Source organism: Trichomycterus rosablanca, chromosome 4, assembly GCF_030014385.1.
Source record: "Trichomycterus rosablanca isolate fTriRos1 chromosome 4, fTriRos1.hap1, whole genome shotgun sequence".
NCBI lineage: Eukaryota > Metazoa > Chordata > Actinopteri > Siluriformes > Trichomycteridae > Trichomycterus > Trichomycterus rosablanca.
The window spans coordinates 4,270,178-4,285,451 of record NC_085991.1 but is presented as its reverse complement, the minus strand read 5'-3'; the positions used below and the strand labels follow the sequence as shown (position 1 = coordinate 4,285,451).

The 15,274-nt window shown below is 39.3% G+C and overlaps 1 protein-coding gene across 1 annotated transcript; it reads left to right on the top strand.

The window, feature by feature from the left end:
* Positions 1-8,850: 8,850 nt before the first annotated feature.
* On the top strand, positions 8,851-13,877 carry LOC134311320 (phospholipid scramblase 1-like). The gene is made up of 7 exons (XM_062992947.1): positions 8,851-8,949; positions 9,173-9,215; positions 10,143-10,363; positions 10,843-11,004; positions 11,966-12,127; positions 12,713-12,770; positions 13,543-13,877. The coding sequence occupies exons 1-6, from the start codon at positions 8,890-8,892 to the stop codon at positions 12,728-12,730; spliced, it is 666 nt and encodes a 221-aa protein (XP_062849017.1). The 5' UTR covers positions 8,851-8,889; the 3' UTR covers positions 12,731-12,770; positions 13,543-13,877.
* The last annotated feature ends 1,397 nt before the right edge of the window (positions 13,878-15,274 follow it).

Here is a 15,274-nt window from a genome sequence, read left to right as displayed (position 1 = left end):
TTGTCTATCATTGTAAATGACTCGTCTATTGTGTACTCGATCATGAACAATGAATGCAAATAATTAGCAGTTGTAGCTTAGCGTTTAGGGTACTGGACTAGTTTTCCAAAGTTTGCTGGTTCAGGCCTCACCACTGCCAGGTTGCCACTGTTGGGCCCTTGAGCAAGGCCCTTAACCCTCAATTGTTTAGATAATACTGTATACTGTCACAGTATTGTCGCTTTGGATAAAATGCTGAAAATGCAAATATAGTACTTAATTTAAAATAGTTCTCATTATTGATTCAGATTAACTACAGCTTGTGATGTCCTCATGCCTATAGAAATAGGCATGGGGACTGCACCCTAGTTTGACTGCACCCATCGAAAAGCACATGGAAACACTTTATGTTAAGTGAAAATGTACCCGGATGTTTAAATGTTTCATGGTCGAAAAACAAAATAAAGCTTTTTGGCAGAAGAAGACCGTGTCGACATTGAAAAGCTGGGACCCTAATTGGATAAGCGGATAAGAAAATGAATGAATGATGTAGCCAATAGTGGACTCCTGGTCTGGTTGGACATTGAGTTCTAAAACCATGGACATTACTGTAGAAGCCTGAAGGATCTGAAGAGATCTGAGAGATCTGAAGCAAAATGTCAATTGTTAAATATGAACATCTTTTTTTCTCTTTTGTCTTATGGTTTTGTATGCCAGGAAATACTCCAAAGGTAGCCATGCATTGTTATAGTTTAAACCCAAACCATGTTTGGCACCTGAACGTTTACATTTGGTTATTGTTCGATGTGTGAAAATAAAATGATTAAATAACAGCGTATTATATGCATATTTTATTGTTTAAAATAATGTCATCAGGGACTTTTGGCCCTTGGGCACTTTCACATGATCAAATCTGGCCCTTCTAGAAAAAAGTAAATCACTGGTGTAAATCAAGCACAAGTGTTGAAAAAGTCTCGGCCAATAAACATCCAAAAATTAATAAAATTGCACGAACAAACTCGGCAGTAAATAAGGAGCAAACAACAATCAAATATATTTCAAAAAGTTCTTTGGTTAGTTTTTAGTTAAAGCTATTTCTTAAAAGTGCATGAAGCAGAACGCTGATTAAAATGAATTAAATGTTGTAATAGTTACACAGTGACATGTACGATTAGTTATGCCTGTATTACAGAATTGAGTTCTATACGGTAAAAAAAAAATATGAATGTAAATGTTAATGTTGTGACAATGGTGATGTAAAATAATGTAAAATAATTGAAAGTCCAAACATTTGAGTCCCAACATAAGCACAGCCGGAGACGATCATTTCTGATATCTTCCCTACACACTTGCTCCCTATGCCCTAGCATAGTACACTTAACATTCTTGAAGGGCCAGACAATATATTTGTAATTCACATTACATGACAGGTCAGACGTTAGAAAACAACATTTTTTTTCTCTTAGAATAGCGCTTTTTTTTTATTATGAAAAATAGTTCTTGTGTGAATTACAAGGGTAGGAAAAGCTAAGGCAGACACAAAAGACAGAACAGGGGACGTGGCGTAGTGTCATTATTTCTTTTTGCTCCGTCTTCTCAACACCTGCTTGATGTCAGCACGTGCACACGCTTGTGTGTTTATTTCCGGTTGAACTGATAAAAAATTAGAAAAAAGACAGAAAATTTAAATACGAGCCGATACGAGTTTTTCAATTTCTGCTTGTTTGTTATTAGATTTTTAATCTTAAAACAAAAAAACTAATAACGACCTGTTTTCTCGTTCTTCAACTTTGGGATTTGAAGTGAAAAATTAATGACCAAAGGTACACAGACCTATAAGGTACCAGGAGATTTTAAATAAAAACAAGCTGTTAACAAGCTATTACAGGGTCGTGGCTGGACCACAATAACAGTTTTAAAAGCATGGAATCAGCCTTTTGCATGATGTCTGTTTTAATCTCCTTAACTAAACCCAATTAAAAAGCTGTGGGATGAACTAGTTTTTTATGAACTAGTGTTTTTAAGCATTATATCTAAGGTCCTACCTAATTCACAGCCGTGACAATCGCATCACAGGCCGTGTAATAAGCCGTTTCCCGTGTAATATGCAGTTTGCCGTTAAATTCAAAATATAAGGTTTGTGTTGTGCGATTGAACGTTTTATGAGGCGCATTAGCAATAATAGGCGGTCCTAGCAATCATTTAGTGTAACAGACTTTTCTGTGGTGTAGTGTGCTAGTAATGTTTGCTGTATGTGTTTACGTACTGAATGCATTTTGTCCCTTTGTGGATTCCATAATCAATGTAAAAGTGCGCTTATCTACACACGTGATCCTCTTCCTGTATTCTGTGTTGTACCTCAATGCTCCCGATGGTTTGTCTACGTACAGTTTTTTTCTTTCTTTATAAACTCAGCAAACTCTAAAGATGCTCAGTTACATCAGCAATCGGTTAGACAAAATGTCCAAGATGTCAAAGTGTAAAGCAGCTAAAAACACGACTCAGGCAACTGAGTTTGGAAAACTCATTAACCGATTATGCGGATGCGGGGGGTGGGGGGTTAAAACACGGATGAGTATTTTTGTCTTTCATCTATTAAAGTAGCTGTGCTGTGTATTGTAGCTTCCATTTATTATATCATTTTAATTTATGAGTGTAATTTAATGACGGCAGTGTGGCTCTCTTCTTTACCAATCTGTGAAATGTGTGATTTTTGAAAAACAAGGTTCGTGAAACTAAGCACATTTTTTTCATGAATTTATATGAGGAGACTTGGTGCTGTTCTGTTGGGAAAGGGAATTTGCAAAGAAGGGTATCAGACAGTCCAGTCTGATGCAGGAAGTGTTTAATTTTATAGCTCAGCCCCCTTTACGTGGGTGTGCCCAGCAGTGCCTGGTGAAGAACACAGCAGCACCTAGACGTCTCCTGGTCAGCCCGTGTGATAAACCATTCCAGTAGCAGCAGCAGCAGAGAGAGAGAGAGAGAGAGAGAGAGAGAGAGAGAGAGAGATTTTAAAGGTCATGTTAAAGACGTGATCATATGGTGGGTATGTAACAGTTCCGGTAGTGCTTTTCCTGAATTCTTTCTCACCAAAACTTCAACTACTGAGTAAAAGGTGAGTAATGATTTCATCACATAAACTCAAACAGAAAGCTTGTAAAAAGCACAATCATTAAGCACAATCATGAAGGTTTCTGGGATGAGGTTTTTGATGAAGGACTGGATTTGAGATCATGATGTGGTTTTGAAATATTTCAGGTTTAACTTGAGGCTTTTTGTCATGTCTATACAAGTACATATTGAAATTAAACATGTTCCTACAGGACCAGGGTGCAACTCAGAACACGAGCGCAAACAACACAGTACACACAGTGTAGACAAAAATATAAAGTGAAGGGACGGGACCAGAAGACGAGCGTGGTGTTGGTCAGTACATGGTCCTGAGTAAATGTAAAGTGAGGAAAAGAAAGTACAACATACACGGATGTACACTGCTAGTCAAAACAGGTTCCTCTGTACTCAATTTTCAAAATTCTTTCTATGTTGCAGCACCAGATCAGGATGAAAAATTCAGACTGATGATTGGCTGAGTCCACGATTTTTTTTTTCCTTAGAAATTTGACATGTTCACCCACGGGTCTGAGGTTCGTGCATGTGTTTTTTGCTCGGTTACTTTACTTTCTTTTATTGTAGCTACCAGATTTATGGATCTTATCAGCAATTTTAAAGTCCACTCTTTTTCCAGTTTTTCTTTGGAAATTCAGCTAGTGATTTTATACAGTTTATAACCTGCTTTTTAACCTTCATTAAAATTCTGTGCTCAGTGGTAAAAACATTATTTTAATGCTATAGTATTGTCGTCTTCTGTTGAGCGACAATGGTTGTGTCCAGCCTCTCAGGTGGCGCAGCGGTAAATCATGCTAGCACACCAGAGCTGACATTTCGAACTCGTCGGTTCGAAACTCAGCTCTGCCATCCGGCTGGCTGGGCGGCTGCATGAGCAACGATTGGCTGTTGTTCATGCAAGGGAGAAAATGCCGGATGGGGACCTCATAACTGATGCAATTATGACCTCTGCTGGCTGATTGATGGCGTCTGCACAGAGTCGAGGAATAATGCGTTGATCAGGGTGTGGCTCTCCGTGCACAAAACTGATCCACATATGAACTCGCCTCGTGCAGGTGAAAAGATGCAGTCGGCTACATTTTGAAGGGGGGTCAGCACCAGTAGAGAGGAAGCGTAATGCAATTGGGTCAAAATTGGATGTGCTAAAAATTGTGTTTAATGGTGAAATTTTTTAAAAAGTTGATCAACATTTTCCAAAGTTAGTTTTTTTGACCCACAGTGTATAATTATTTTTTTTTAATCTTTGGATGTTTTCTTTTTTGTTCATACTTTTGGCCATAAGTGAAAAAAATCAAATATACTGACCAGTCCACCTTTAAAATAATGGCTACACATTGTTTATTATAATAAGCAACTTTTAAATGGACTTCCAACTTTTTTTGCGACTGTTAATTGAATAATATCATTAAATCAATATTTGTTTTATAGGCTTTAAATTTGTATTTATTAATTTTTAAACATGATGATATATTCAACCATGAGTTATAACTACTACTAAAACATGTTTAAGTAATACTGCTGACACCCAGGTCCACCTGCCCCTCTAAACCTAAACCAGCCAAACCAAATCTCAGAATCTCTCATTTGTAATTCCACCTTTCACAACATTTCACTTCTGCGATCACACCGCAATCGTACCCTGTTCTCTGTACTTTTTACTCTTTCTTCCTCTTTTTGTCACATTACACGGGTAAAACTGCCACCTGCATCTTTACACCAGCCAGCGGCGGATTCTTACTAAGACTCTTGGCATACGGAGGAGCACGCTACATTCTCTGTATTCTTCTGCCACTTGTTCTGGCACCTTAACCAAACAGCAGAAGTGACCACGAACTGAAAGTATTGGACATTACATTTTAAAACCATGGGGACCAATATTAAGTCGATCCCAAACCCCACTCTTAGTGTTATATATATATATATATATATATATATATATACAGTGTATCACAAAAGTGAGTACACCCCTCACATTTCTGCAGATATTTAAGTATATCTTTTCATGGGACAACACTGACAAAATGACACTTTGACACAATGAAAAGTAGTCTGTGTGCAGCTTATATAACAGTGTAAATTTATTCTTCCCTCAAAATAACTCAATATACAGCCATTAATGTCTAAACCACCGGCAACAAAAGTGAGTACACCCCTAAGAGACTACACCCCTCAATGTCCAAATTGAGCACTGCTTGTCATTTTCCCTCCAAAATGTCATGTGATTTGTTAGTTTTACTAGGTCTCAGGTGTGCATAGGGAGCAGGTGTGTAGTACAGCTCTCACACTCTCTCATACTGGTCACTGAAAGTTCCAACATGACACCTCATGGCAAAGAACTTCCTGAGGATCTTAAAAGACGAATTGTTGCGCTACATGAAGATGGCCAAGGCTACAAGAAGATTGCCAACACCCTGAAACTGAGCTGCAGCACAGTGGCCAAGATCATCCAGCGTTTTAAAAGAGCAGGGTCCACTCAGAACAGACCTCGCGTTGGTCGTCCAAAGAAGCTGAGTGCACGTGCTCAGCGTCACATCCAACTGGTGTCTCTGAAAGATAGGCGCAGGAGTGCTGTCAGCATTGCTGCAGAGATTGAAAAGGTGGGGGGTCAGCCTGTCAGTGCTCAGACCATACGCCGCACACTACATCAAATTGGTCTGCATGGCTGTCACCCCAGAAGGAAGCCTCTTCTGAGGTCTCTACACAAGAAAGCCCGCAAACAGTTTGCTGAAGACATGTCAACAAAGGACATGGATTACTGGAACCATGTCCTATGGTCTGATGAGACCAAGATTAATTTGTTTGGTTCAGATGGTCTCAAGCATGTGTGGCGGCAATCAGGTGAGGAGTACAAAGATAAGTGTGTCATGCCTACAGTCAAGCATGGAGGTGGGAATGCCATGGTCTGGGGCTGCATGAGTGCAGCAGGTGTTGGGGAGTTACATTTCATTGAGGGACACATGAACTCCAATATGTACTGTGAAATACTGAAGCAGAGCATGATCCCCTCCCTCCGGAAACTAGGTCGCAGGGCAGTGTTCCAGCATGATAATGACCCCAAACACACCTCTAAGACGACCACTGCTTTATTGAAGAGGCTGAGGGTAAAGGTGATGGACTGGCCAAGCATGTCTCCAGACCTAAACCCAATAGAACATCTTTGGGGCATCCTCAAGCGGAAGGTGGAGGAGCGCAAAGTCTCGAATATCCGCCAGCTCCGTGATGTCGTCATGGAGGAGTGGAAAAGCATTCCAGTGGCAACCTGTGAAGCTCTGGTAAACTCCATGCCCAGGAGAGTTAAGGCAGTTCTGGGAAATAATGGTGGCCACACAAAATATTGACACTTTAGGAACTTTCACTAAGGGGTGTACTCACTTTTGTTGCCGGTGGTTTAGACATTAATGGCTGTATATTGAGTTATTTTGAGGGAAGAATAAATTTACACTGTTATATAAGCTGCACACAGACTACTTTTCATTGTGTCAAAGTGTCATTTTGTCAGTGTTGTCCCATGAAAAGATATACTTAAATATCTGCAGAAATGTGAGGGGTGTACTCACTTTTGTGATACACTGTATATATATATATATATATATATATATATATATATATGATGAATCCCCACACCCACCTCCTCCACACCTCTTCATGCTTTTTTCCTGAATAAATAAATATTTCTAAACAAAAAAGGGAGGGGGGGTCGGTATACTGCCCAATATACTGGGGGCCACCCTGAACTTCAGCTCAGCATTCCCAGAGTTCCTCTGCCTTCCTTTAATGTCTCATAATCACTCATCAGTCCCATCATTCAGTACACAGCATGGATAAGCAGATGATTGGTGATACAGAGTGCCATGATACTCACGTTAACAGTCACAATACTGAACATTTTTGTTTGCATAACCTTTTAGTAATTTGAAAAAAATGCTGATTTGGAACGCTGCCATCCTGTTTAGTGATGGAAAAAAAACTCACTGGTTTACTGGTCCAAGCTGGTACATTTATCCAGCCTCTTGTCTTTCAGGGTATGAATCACAAGGATTCAATGCTTGTATTTTTTAATAAGAAACAGATTTCATTAGTTTGTTCTGTGACTCTAAATACTGGATCTAAGAACTGGATTTTTTCACCTCTGATTTTCTTTGCAATTTGTCTCAACAGAAGAGAAACTACAGCTTGATATCATGGATCCAACTGGTAAGTCGAACCTTAAATTTTAAACAATAATGTAATACAAATAAATGCATTAGCCACTAATGCAGCTGAAAAGATTCATTAATTATATATGTTTGTATATACAGTCAGTAAGTAATTGGAATTCTTGATAAAGAATGGTAATAATAAAGGTAATAATATTTGTTTTTGCAAATCTCCAAAAAGCACGTGTCCTCGGGGGTCCAAATATTTTTGTATAGTGTATCAATTAAATTTACCGATGTCCATTTTTTAAAATCAGACTTTACAGAATAAATATGGGTGATTTTGTTTGTATATATAATGAAGTTCAGGTCCTTCCTAGTGTTTTAAACAGCAGAAAATTAGCCTATGCTTAAGGATTAATTAAGGATTTATACAGTGTGTTTATAGCTGTTACCAGTTTTCTAACACACTCAAATATACCTTTTATTCCCTTTAGTGTGAGACATACTGTTTTTTTTTTCTTCTTTCGAGTATTCCTGTATATAGGGGGATCTGGTCTGCATACCGGACTTGGCATGACACTCCGGCCTCGGGATTGGCATTGAGAGCGCACTGACATCAGCATATGTTGTTCACAACAGTTACTCTTGTGTTAAAAGTCATTACTCTCTAGACAAACAGCAGGGTCTTTTCTTTTTTGCTATTTCATTTATGCATTTTCTCTTTTTCTACCACAATTTAGCGTAGTCAATTCATCTTCCGCTGCTGGACACTTTCACAGTTCACCAGCCCTTAGCGGAACCCTTTTTTACCCATGCATTCTGCACAGATGCCTCTCTATCTGCCAATCAGGGTCCTTACACAGCGTTTGAAGACCCCACCCACACAGTCCGGTCATCCTAGCGGAATATCCCACTGCCCACCTGGCAAACTTAATGGTCAATTTTGTCTGCTGGGTGCCCAGCCGGCCGGTAGCAGTGCTAAGTTTCGAACTCCCAGCCCTGGTGTGCTAGCGGATTATCCCCCTCCGCCACCTGGGCACCATCCTGCAGGGTCATCTGGCATGAATCTAGCACAGCATTCCTCGACTAGAAGATCATACTAACAGTCAAGCATCATGGTGGTGCTGTGATAGTACGGCCATGCTTTGCTGCTTCAGGGCCTGCGCAACTTGCCACAATAAACAGAACCATGAATGTTTGCTTAACATCCTGTCTGGGACCTATACCTCTAAATTGCTCAAGGGAAACCAAATGAAGGATTTGGAGTGGTCTCCCTAAAGCCCTGACTTGAATCAGATAGTCCATGCTCATAAGCTGTCTAATATGGCTGAATTCAAGCAGTTCTGCAAAGAAAAGTGGGACAAATACGAATAATTGATTCACAGTTACTAGAAACAGCCAGTTATGACTGGAGGGGTGATTCCTTTTTACACAGGGCCAGATGGAGTTGGATCACATTTTTTCTTCTGTAAATGATTAATTAAAACCTGTATTTGTGTTTACTCGGGTCGTCTTATTATTATATTACATTTGTTTGACAATCTATACAAAGTAAGTGTGATGCAAAAATATACAGATACTTTACTGCATTACACTCACTGTTTTCACATCTGTCCCAGGTTATGTGCCGCCTCAGGCGCTCGTGATGATGCCAGCTCCTCAGAGACCAGCCGGATGCCCACCTGGATTAGAATACCTAACACAGGTGAGGATGAGCATTTGTAACACTGTATGAGCGTCAGAAGACCAGGATGGAAAGTAGCAGCTAATTGTGACTTAGCAGAATGTCAGCACCACACATAGATTCTAGATTTTCAAAAACTAGCCATCTGTAGAGAGTGTTTGTTCTTCTGATGTACTGTACATGTAAACATGGTGCTTTTAAAATGTGTGTTTACATGTGTGACTGTTTTCTTTTTGGGGAACAGATCGACCAGCTGCTCATTCACCAGAAAATAGAGATGGCTAAAGGTGAGCTAAAGTCATTTTAATAAACTGTACACTGTATGACCAACTCCTAATTGCTAACACTTATTGCTAACAGGTGTATAAAGCAATAATATAGCATCCATTATATGCTTCCAAATTCCCAAGACTATAAAGTAAGATCATTGAGGTTATTGGATGTTGGGTTTAGTGTGGAGGAATCTCAGTGGCCTGCAATTAGAAGAACAGAAGACTTTATTTGTCATATATACATACACGTGTACAGTACAATGAAATTCTTTTTTTGCATATCCCAGCTTGTTTGGAAGCTGGGGTCAGCCATTGTATGGCACCCCTTGTAAGGACCTTGCTCAAGGGCCCAACAGTGGCTGCATGGCAGAGCTGGCAGTTTGGCGGTTGCCAGGACAACGGTACTTGTCTGACCATATTGTGCCAAGTGTAAAGTTTGGTGGAGGGGGGATTATGGTGTGGGGTTGTTTTTCAGGAATTGGGCTCGGCCCCTTAGTTCCAGTAAATGGAACCCTCAATGCTTCAGCATACCAAAAGATTTTGGACAATTTCATGCTCCCCACTTTGTGGTAACAGTTTGGGGATGGCCCCTTCCTGTTCCAACATGACTGTGCATCAGTGCACAAAGCAAGGTCCTTAAAGACATGGACGAGCGAGTTTGGTGTGGAAGAACTTGACTGGCCTGCACAGAGTCCTGACCTCAACCTGATAGAACACCTTTGGGATGAATTAGAGTGGAGACTGCGAGCCAGGCCTTCTCGTCCAACATCAGTGTCCGACCTCACAAATGCGCTTCTGAAAGAAGGCAGGCTTTTGGCAATATAGTGTATATAACAATCATGAAGAGCTCATGTTTATTATAAACTTTAAATCAGAAGTAGTAAAAAAATCTAATTTGAATGTACACACAATGAATACACAACTGTGTTGTGTGCTGTGCAGTGTTAATAGGATGGGAGACCAACAAGAAATACCTGGTGAGGAACACCATTGGACAGCAGGTGTTCTTTGTGGCTGAGGAAACTGACTGCTATAACCGAATGTGCTGTGGGCCGATGCGTTCCTTCTTCCTCCACGTGCAGGACAACATGGGGCAGGAGGTGATGACCCTCACCCGACCGTTACGCTGTGGTTGCTGCTGTTTTCCCTGCTGTCTACAAGAGGTACTGCTACATGCCTAATTAAAAAAAAAGTTGGGACAGTAATTAAAATGCAAAAATTTGAAATCAGCACAAACAGAGATATTTTATATTTTACCTTATCAACATAATTTATTCTTGTAAACTTGAAATGCTAATTCCTAGTTTGTTGCTTTTAGCACATGCCAAAAAAGTTGAGAACTGTAAAAAATATCAAAAACTTGTAATGCAACTTTCCACAAGTGATGCTGTCATAACTCAGAATCAAAGAAGTGATACAGAATGGCTCAAAGAAGTGATACAGAATGGCTATTTTGAGATAGACTAATGTGAAGTGGAAATGTGGGCTGTGGTCTGACAAGTCCAGCTTTTAAAAGTGTTTCGGAAATAATGAAAACTGGAAAAGAAAAAATAATTTCAGAACGTGTCTGGGGATTAGTGCTATTTTTATAACATGTGGTTCAGGTTGCTTTAACTAAAAACTTTTTTTTTTTTATGTTTAGCTCGAGGTTCAGTCTCCACCAGGCACGCCGATAGGATACGTGGTTCAGAAATGGCATCCTTTCTTGCCCAAATTTACAATTCAAAATGAGAAGAAGGAGGACGTGCTGAAGATTGTGGGGCCCTTCTGCGCTTGTAAATGTTGTTCGGATGTGAACTTTGAGGTAAAGTTGAGAACCATTTAAATATAGTACTAGCTACAGTAGTGTAAGCAGTAATGACCTCTTTCTGATTGCCATTGTGGGTGGTGTAGTGGGTAGCACTGTCGCCTTACAGTAAAAAGTGCCTGAGTTTAATTCCCGGCTGGGTGGTCACGGTCCTGTCAGATGTCTGAACCACCTTAACTGGATTTGTTTTAAGTTTTTAAAAACATTTTTCCCCCAATTTGTAATATTGGCTCTCATGACCTTATTCGTTTGTTCATTCTTTTGTTCATTTCATTATCTCGGGCCATTAGCATTCAATTGAGACATAAACTATCCAAACTACCTTCAAGGTCTAATCAAAGCCCGCTCTGTACCACGCAATCTCTGAGCCACTAGTCTCGCTAGACTTGATCCTCCATCCAGGACTCGAGGAAGACGAGCATCAGCATCAAGGATTTTCTCTGTACTGGCACCCAAGTGGTGAAACGAGCTTCCTCTGTCTGTCTGAACATCTGATTCTCTTGCTGTCTTCAAAAGATGATTAAAAACCTTCATCACCTCTTTACTAAACACTTAAGCTGACATGTACTTACTTACTAACACTCTTATTCATTTCCTGTAAAAACAAACAGGTTTAAGCAGATTTGTGTTGTTGAACGGTTGTCCACTTGAACTAGAGTAAGGTAATGTTTACTATGGAAGCACTTCTGTGAGTCGCTCTGGATAAGAGCATCTGCTAAATGCCGAAAATGTAAATGTAATGTAAAATGAACTGACTACAAAAGGCTTTGCCTATAAAACAAACTCCTGTTTTGTTTAGAACAAGGCAGCCAAGCTGCAAAACATTTTTATGCAAAGTTTGTAATCCTGAGAGTCCAGTTCAGTGTTTTTCTCATTTTGGCAGAACTGGAAGATGCAGGTTATGCAGGTGTTATGGATATGTCCTTACCAGTCAATGTTTCTGTTCTTATCTTCTCAGGTTTTGTCCATGGACGAAACAGCAAATGTGGGTAGGATCTGTAAGCAGTGGACAGGAATCGTGCAGGAAGCCTTCACAGAGGCTGACAACTTCGGCATCAAGTTCCCTATGGACCTGGATGTGAAGATTAAGGCTGTACTTTTTGGGGCCTGTTTTCTCATTGTAAGCACACTGACACTTTGCATAAGGTCACTACATTTTCCTTTTGTATTAGTTAAGGTAGTGCGGGTGCTGCATAGCTGTATGGTCACTGTGAGGAGTATCTCATGTCTATGTGGGTTTCCACTAGGTACTTTGGTTTACTCTCACCTCCCAAGATTTGCATGTATGTGGATTGGCTAAGTGTAAGAAATAAATCCTAAATATAAGACTGTTAGTGGATGGGTGAGTTGGTGATTCTGCAATGGTTTGGTGCCCTCTACAGAATGTGGACCTGCCCAGCACCCAGCATTTCCTTGTGGAAATGATTCCCACACTCCTGCCCTGATTTAAATAGAGTTTGTATGGCTTTCTGTTACTAGTACGTATGAGAGACTCTATATATTATATTATTATATATTTTTTATTTAACTGGAAAAAAATGAGATAAACAAAGGATTGAGACCTTTTTCCTGCAGCCAAGATGTCAAACTGGTGTGTACTTTTAAAAAAGTGTGCAGGATTTATACAAAAACGTACAGAACCCCAACACATCAGTTTAATGTCTGTTGCTTAATGTCTGTAACTTTTGACTTTTGTTTTTCCCAGGACTTCATGTTTTTTTAAAACAACCAGAATAACAGTTGAGCAGGAAGTTTCTTCTTGTGTAAGTACCACATTTAACTCACTATTGAAGTCAAAACTACACTTGATAAGATAAGATCATGTACAGTACGTCCTGGTTATTTTGATCCTTTTTATTGTCATTAAAATTAAAGTTATTTAAGTTCACAGTGACTCAGTGGATAGCACTGTCGCCTCACAGCAAGAAGGTCCTGGGTTCGATCCCCAGGTGGGGCGGAATGGGTCCTTTCTGTGTAGAGTTTGCATGTTCTGCGTGGGTTTCATCCGGGTGCTCCGGTTTCCTCCCAGTCGACGTGCAAATGAGGTGAATTGAAGATACAAAATTGTCCATGACTGTGTTTGAGATTAAACTTGAACTGATAAATCGTGTAATAGCGTTTCTGTCATGAATGGAACCAAAGTGTAAAACATGGCGTTAAAAGCCTAATAAATATTTCATAAATGTTTGTTGATTTCCTGAAAAGATGCTTGGGTGGCAAAACCCCAGCAATATACTTATTAATTTAGAATTTAATGGTTTAGATAGTTTTTTAGAAGTTATTTGACTTTATGACCTGGCCTTGTATTACTTGTTAGTTATCAAAGTTAAAAACAGAGTTAGCTTAGCTTAGCTTGCTAATGCAACTCAGACAGACAAGGCAGCCAACAAACTTCCAGTGTATAAAACTTTGTGTACATGTATACTAAAATATCTAAATTTTGTCCAAGAATTGTATCTAAACCTTTTGATTACAAATTTATGGTGTATTTTAATTGTGTTTTCTGTCTAACTTGTGCCCTCCTTCCCTTTCCAGTTTAGTTGCTGTGACGGTTCAGACTCAAACTTTTGCTGGACATTTATCTACATTAACAAAAAGAAAATAAATAAATTGCATGAGTGTACATGTATTTTATATTTTTAATACACATATTTGAATATTTGATATATTATTTGCATTGTGTATGGGATTTCTGTATGTTTTATAGTTGATTTGATTTTGAACCTCTAGGTGGCACCAAAGACAAACAGAACTGGCATTGAGTACCAGCATCATTACAGAATCATTGTTGGTCATTTATAGATGAACTTTACTGTAGTAAAAGCCAGTAATTGTGCTAGTTAGTCAAGAACAGGGTTCTAATTATGTGCCTGACTACTAACTAGTCAAAACTTGAAATACTATTACCTCTAGCCAACAAAAACACAGAACTAGTGATACATTAAATGTACTCAATTGAATTTCCTTAAAGCCCCGTCACACTACAAACGTCCAGTCACTCACCCAGGACATGGTCTGTTTTTAAAAACTGCTTTAGTGTAGCTATAATGCAAATCAAACAAAAACTGATTCTGTGTGGCACTGCTGTGTATAAAATTGGACTTGGACTTGGATTGTAGCATTTAGCTTTTAGACTTTATGTTTCAACAAGGGGGCAGCACGGTGGCTAAGTAAATAGCACTGTCGCCTCACAGCTAGAAGGTCCTGGGTTTGATCCCCAGGTGGGGCGGTCCGGGTCCTTTCTGTGTGGAGTTTGCATGTTCTTCCCGTGTCTGCGTGGGTTTACTCCGGGTGCTCCGGTTTCCTCCCACAGTCCCAAGACGTGCAAGTGAGGTGAATTGGAGATACAAAATTGTCCATGACTGTGTTCGATATAACCTTGTGACCTGATGAATCTTGTGTAATCAGTAACTAACGTTCCTGTCATGAATTGTAGAACAAAGTGTAAAACATGACGTTAAAATCCTAATAAATAAACGGTATAATATTTTTTTCAATAAATTGCGCGTGTTTTATATATTTTATAAGAAATATTGGAAATATAATTTGCAGTGTAAGTGATTTATGTGCATATATTACATTTAGTTTGATTTTGAACCTCTAGATGGCACAACAAGACAATACTACTCAGCAACAGCTCAAGTGTCGGAGTAGTAGCATAAACTCTAGAAACATAACAAACCGTCGTTAGTTGTTGATAAATGAAATAAACTGTAGTTGTTCACACTTTCAAGACAATAAAAGCCAATAAATGGGTTTGTTTGTCCAGAACAACCAACAACAAAACCACAAAACTAGCATTTCCCCAAGTCTCTGTAACTCTAGAACTTGAAAGTGGTCAGATTGTGAACATTTAGCCTCGACTTAGCATTTTTAATATTTCTAATTTCTAACTAGGAATTCATTTTGGTCCTACAAGCTTCATAAATGCATTGTAACATCCCAAATTCAATTTAGGGTTTATACTTTGGTAGTTTGTTGGCTGCTGAGTCTAGCAAGCTAAACTGTCTCTAAAAGATTCACACACAAAGATTCAGAGCTCGTTTAGATGTTTTAGTTATTATAAACCATGTTGTTACATTTGAGTGAAATCATTTGTAGTCTATATGGCCAAAAGTATGTAAACACCTGACGACAAGCTTGCCAAATTCGTATACCAAAATCTTGGCCATTTGTACGTTTCTCCCCCCAATCATTAGGGTTATTACAGCCTTCACCTTTTTGGCAAGGCTTTCTATGCAGCCACTGTTGGGTCCTTGAGCAAGGC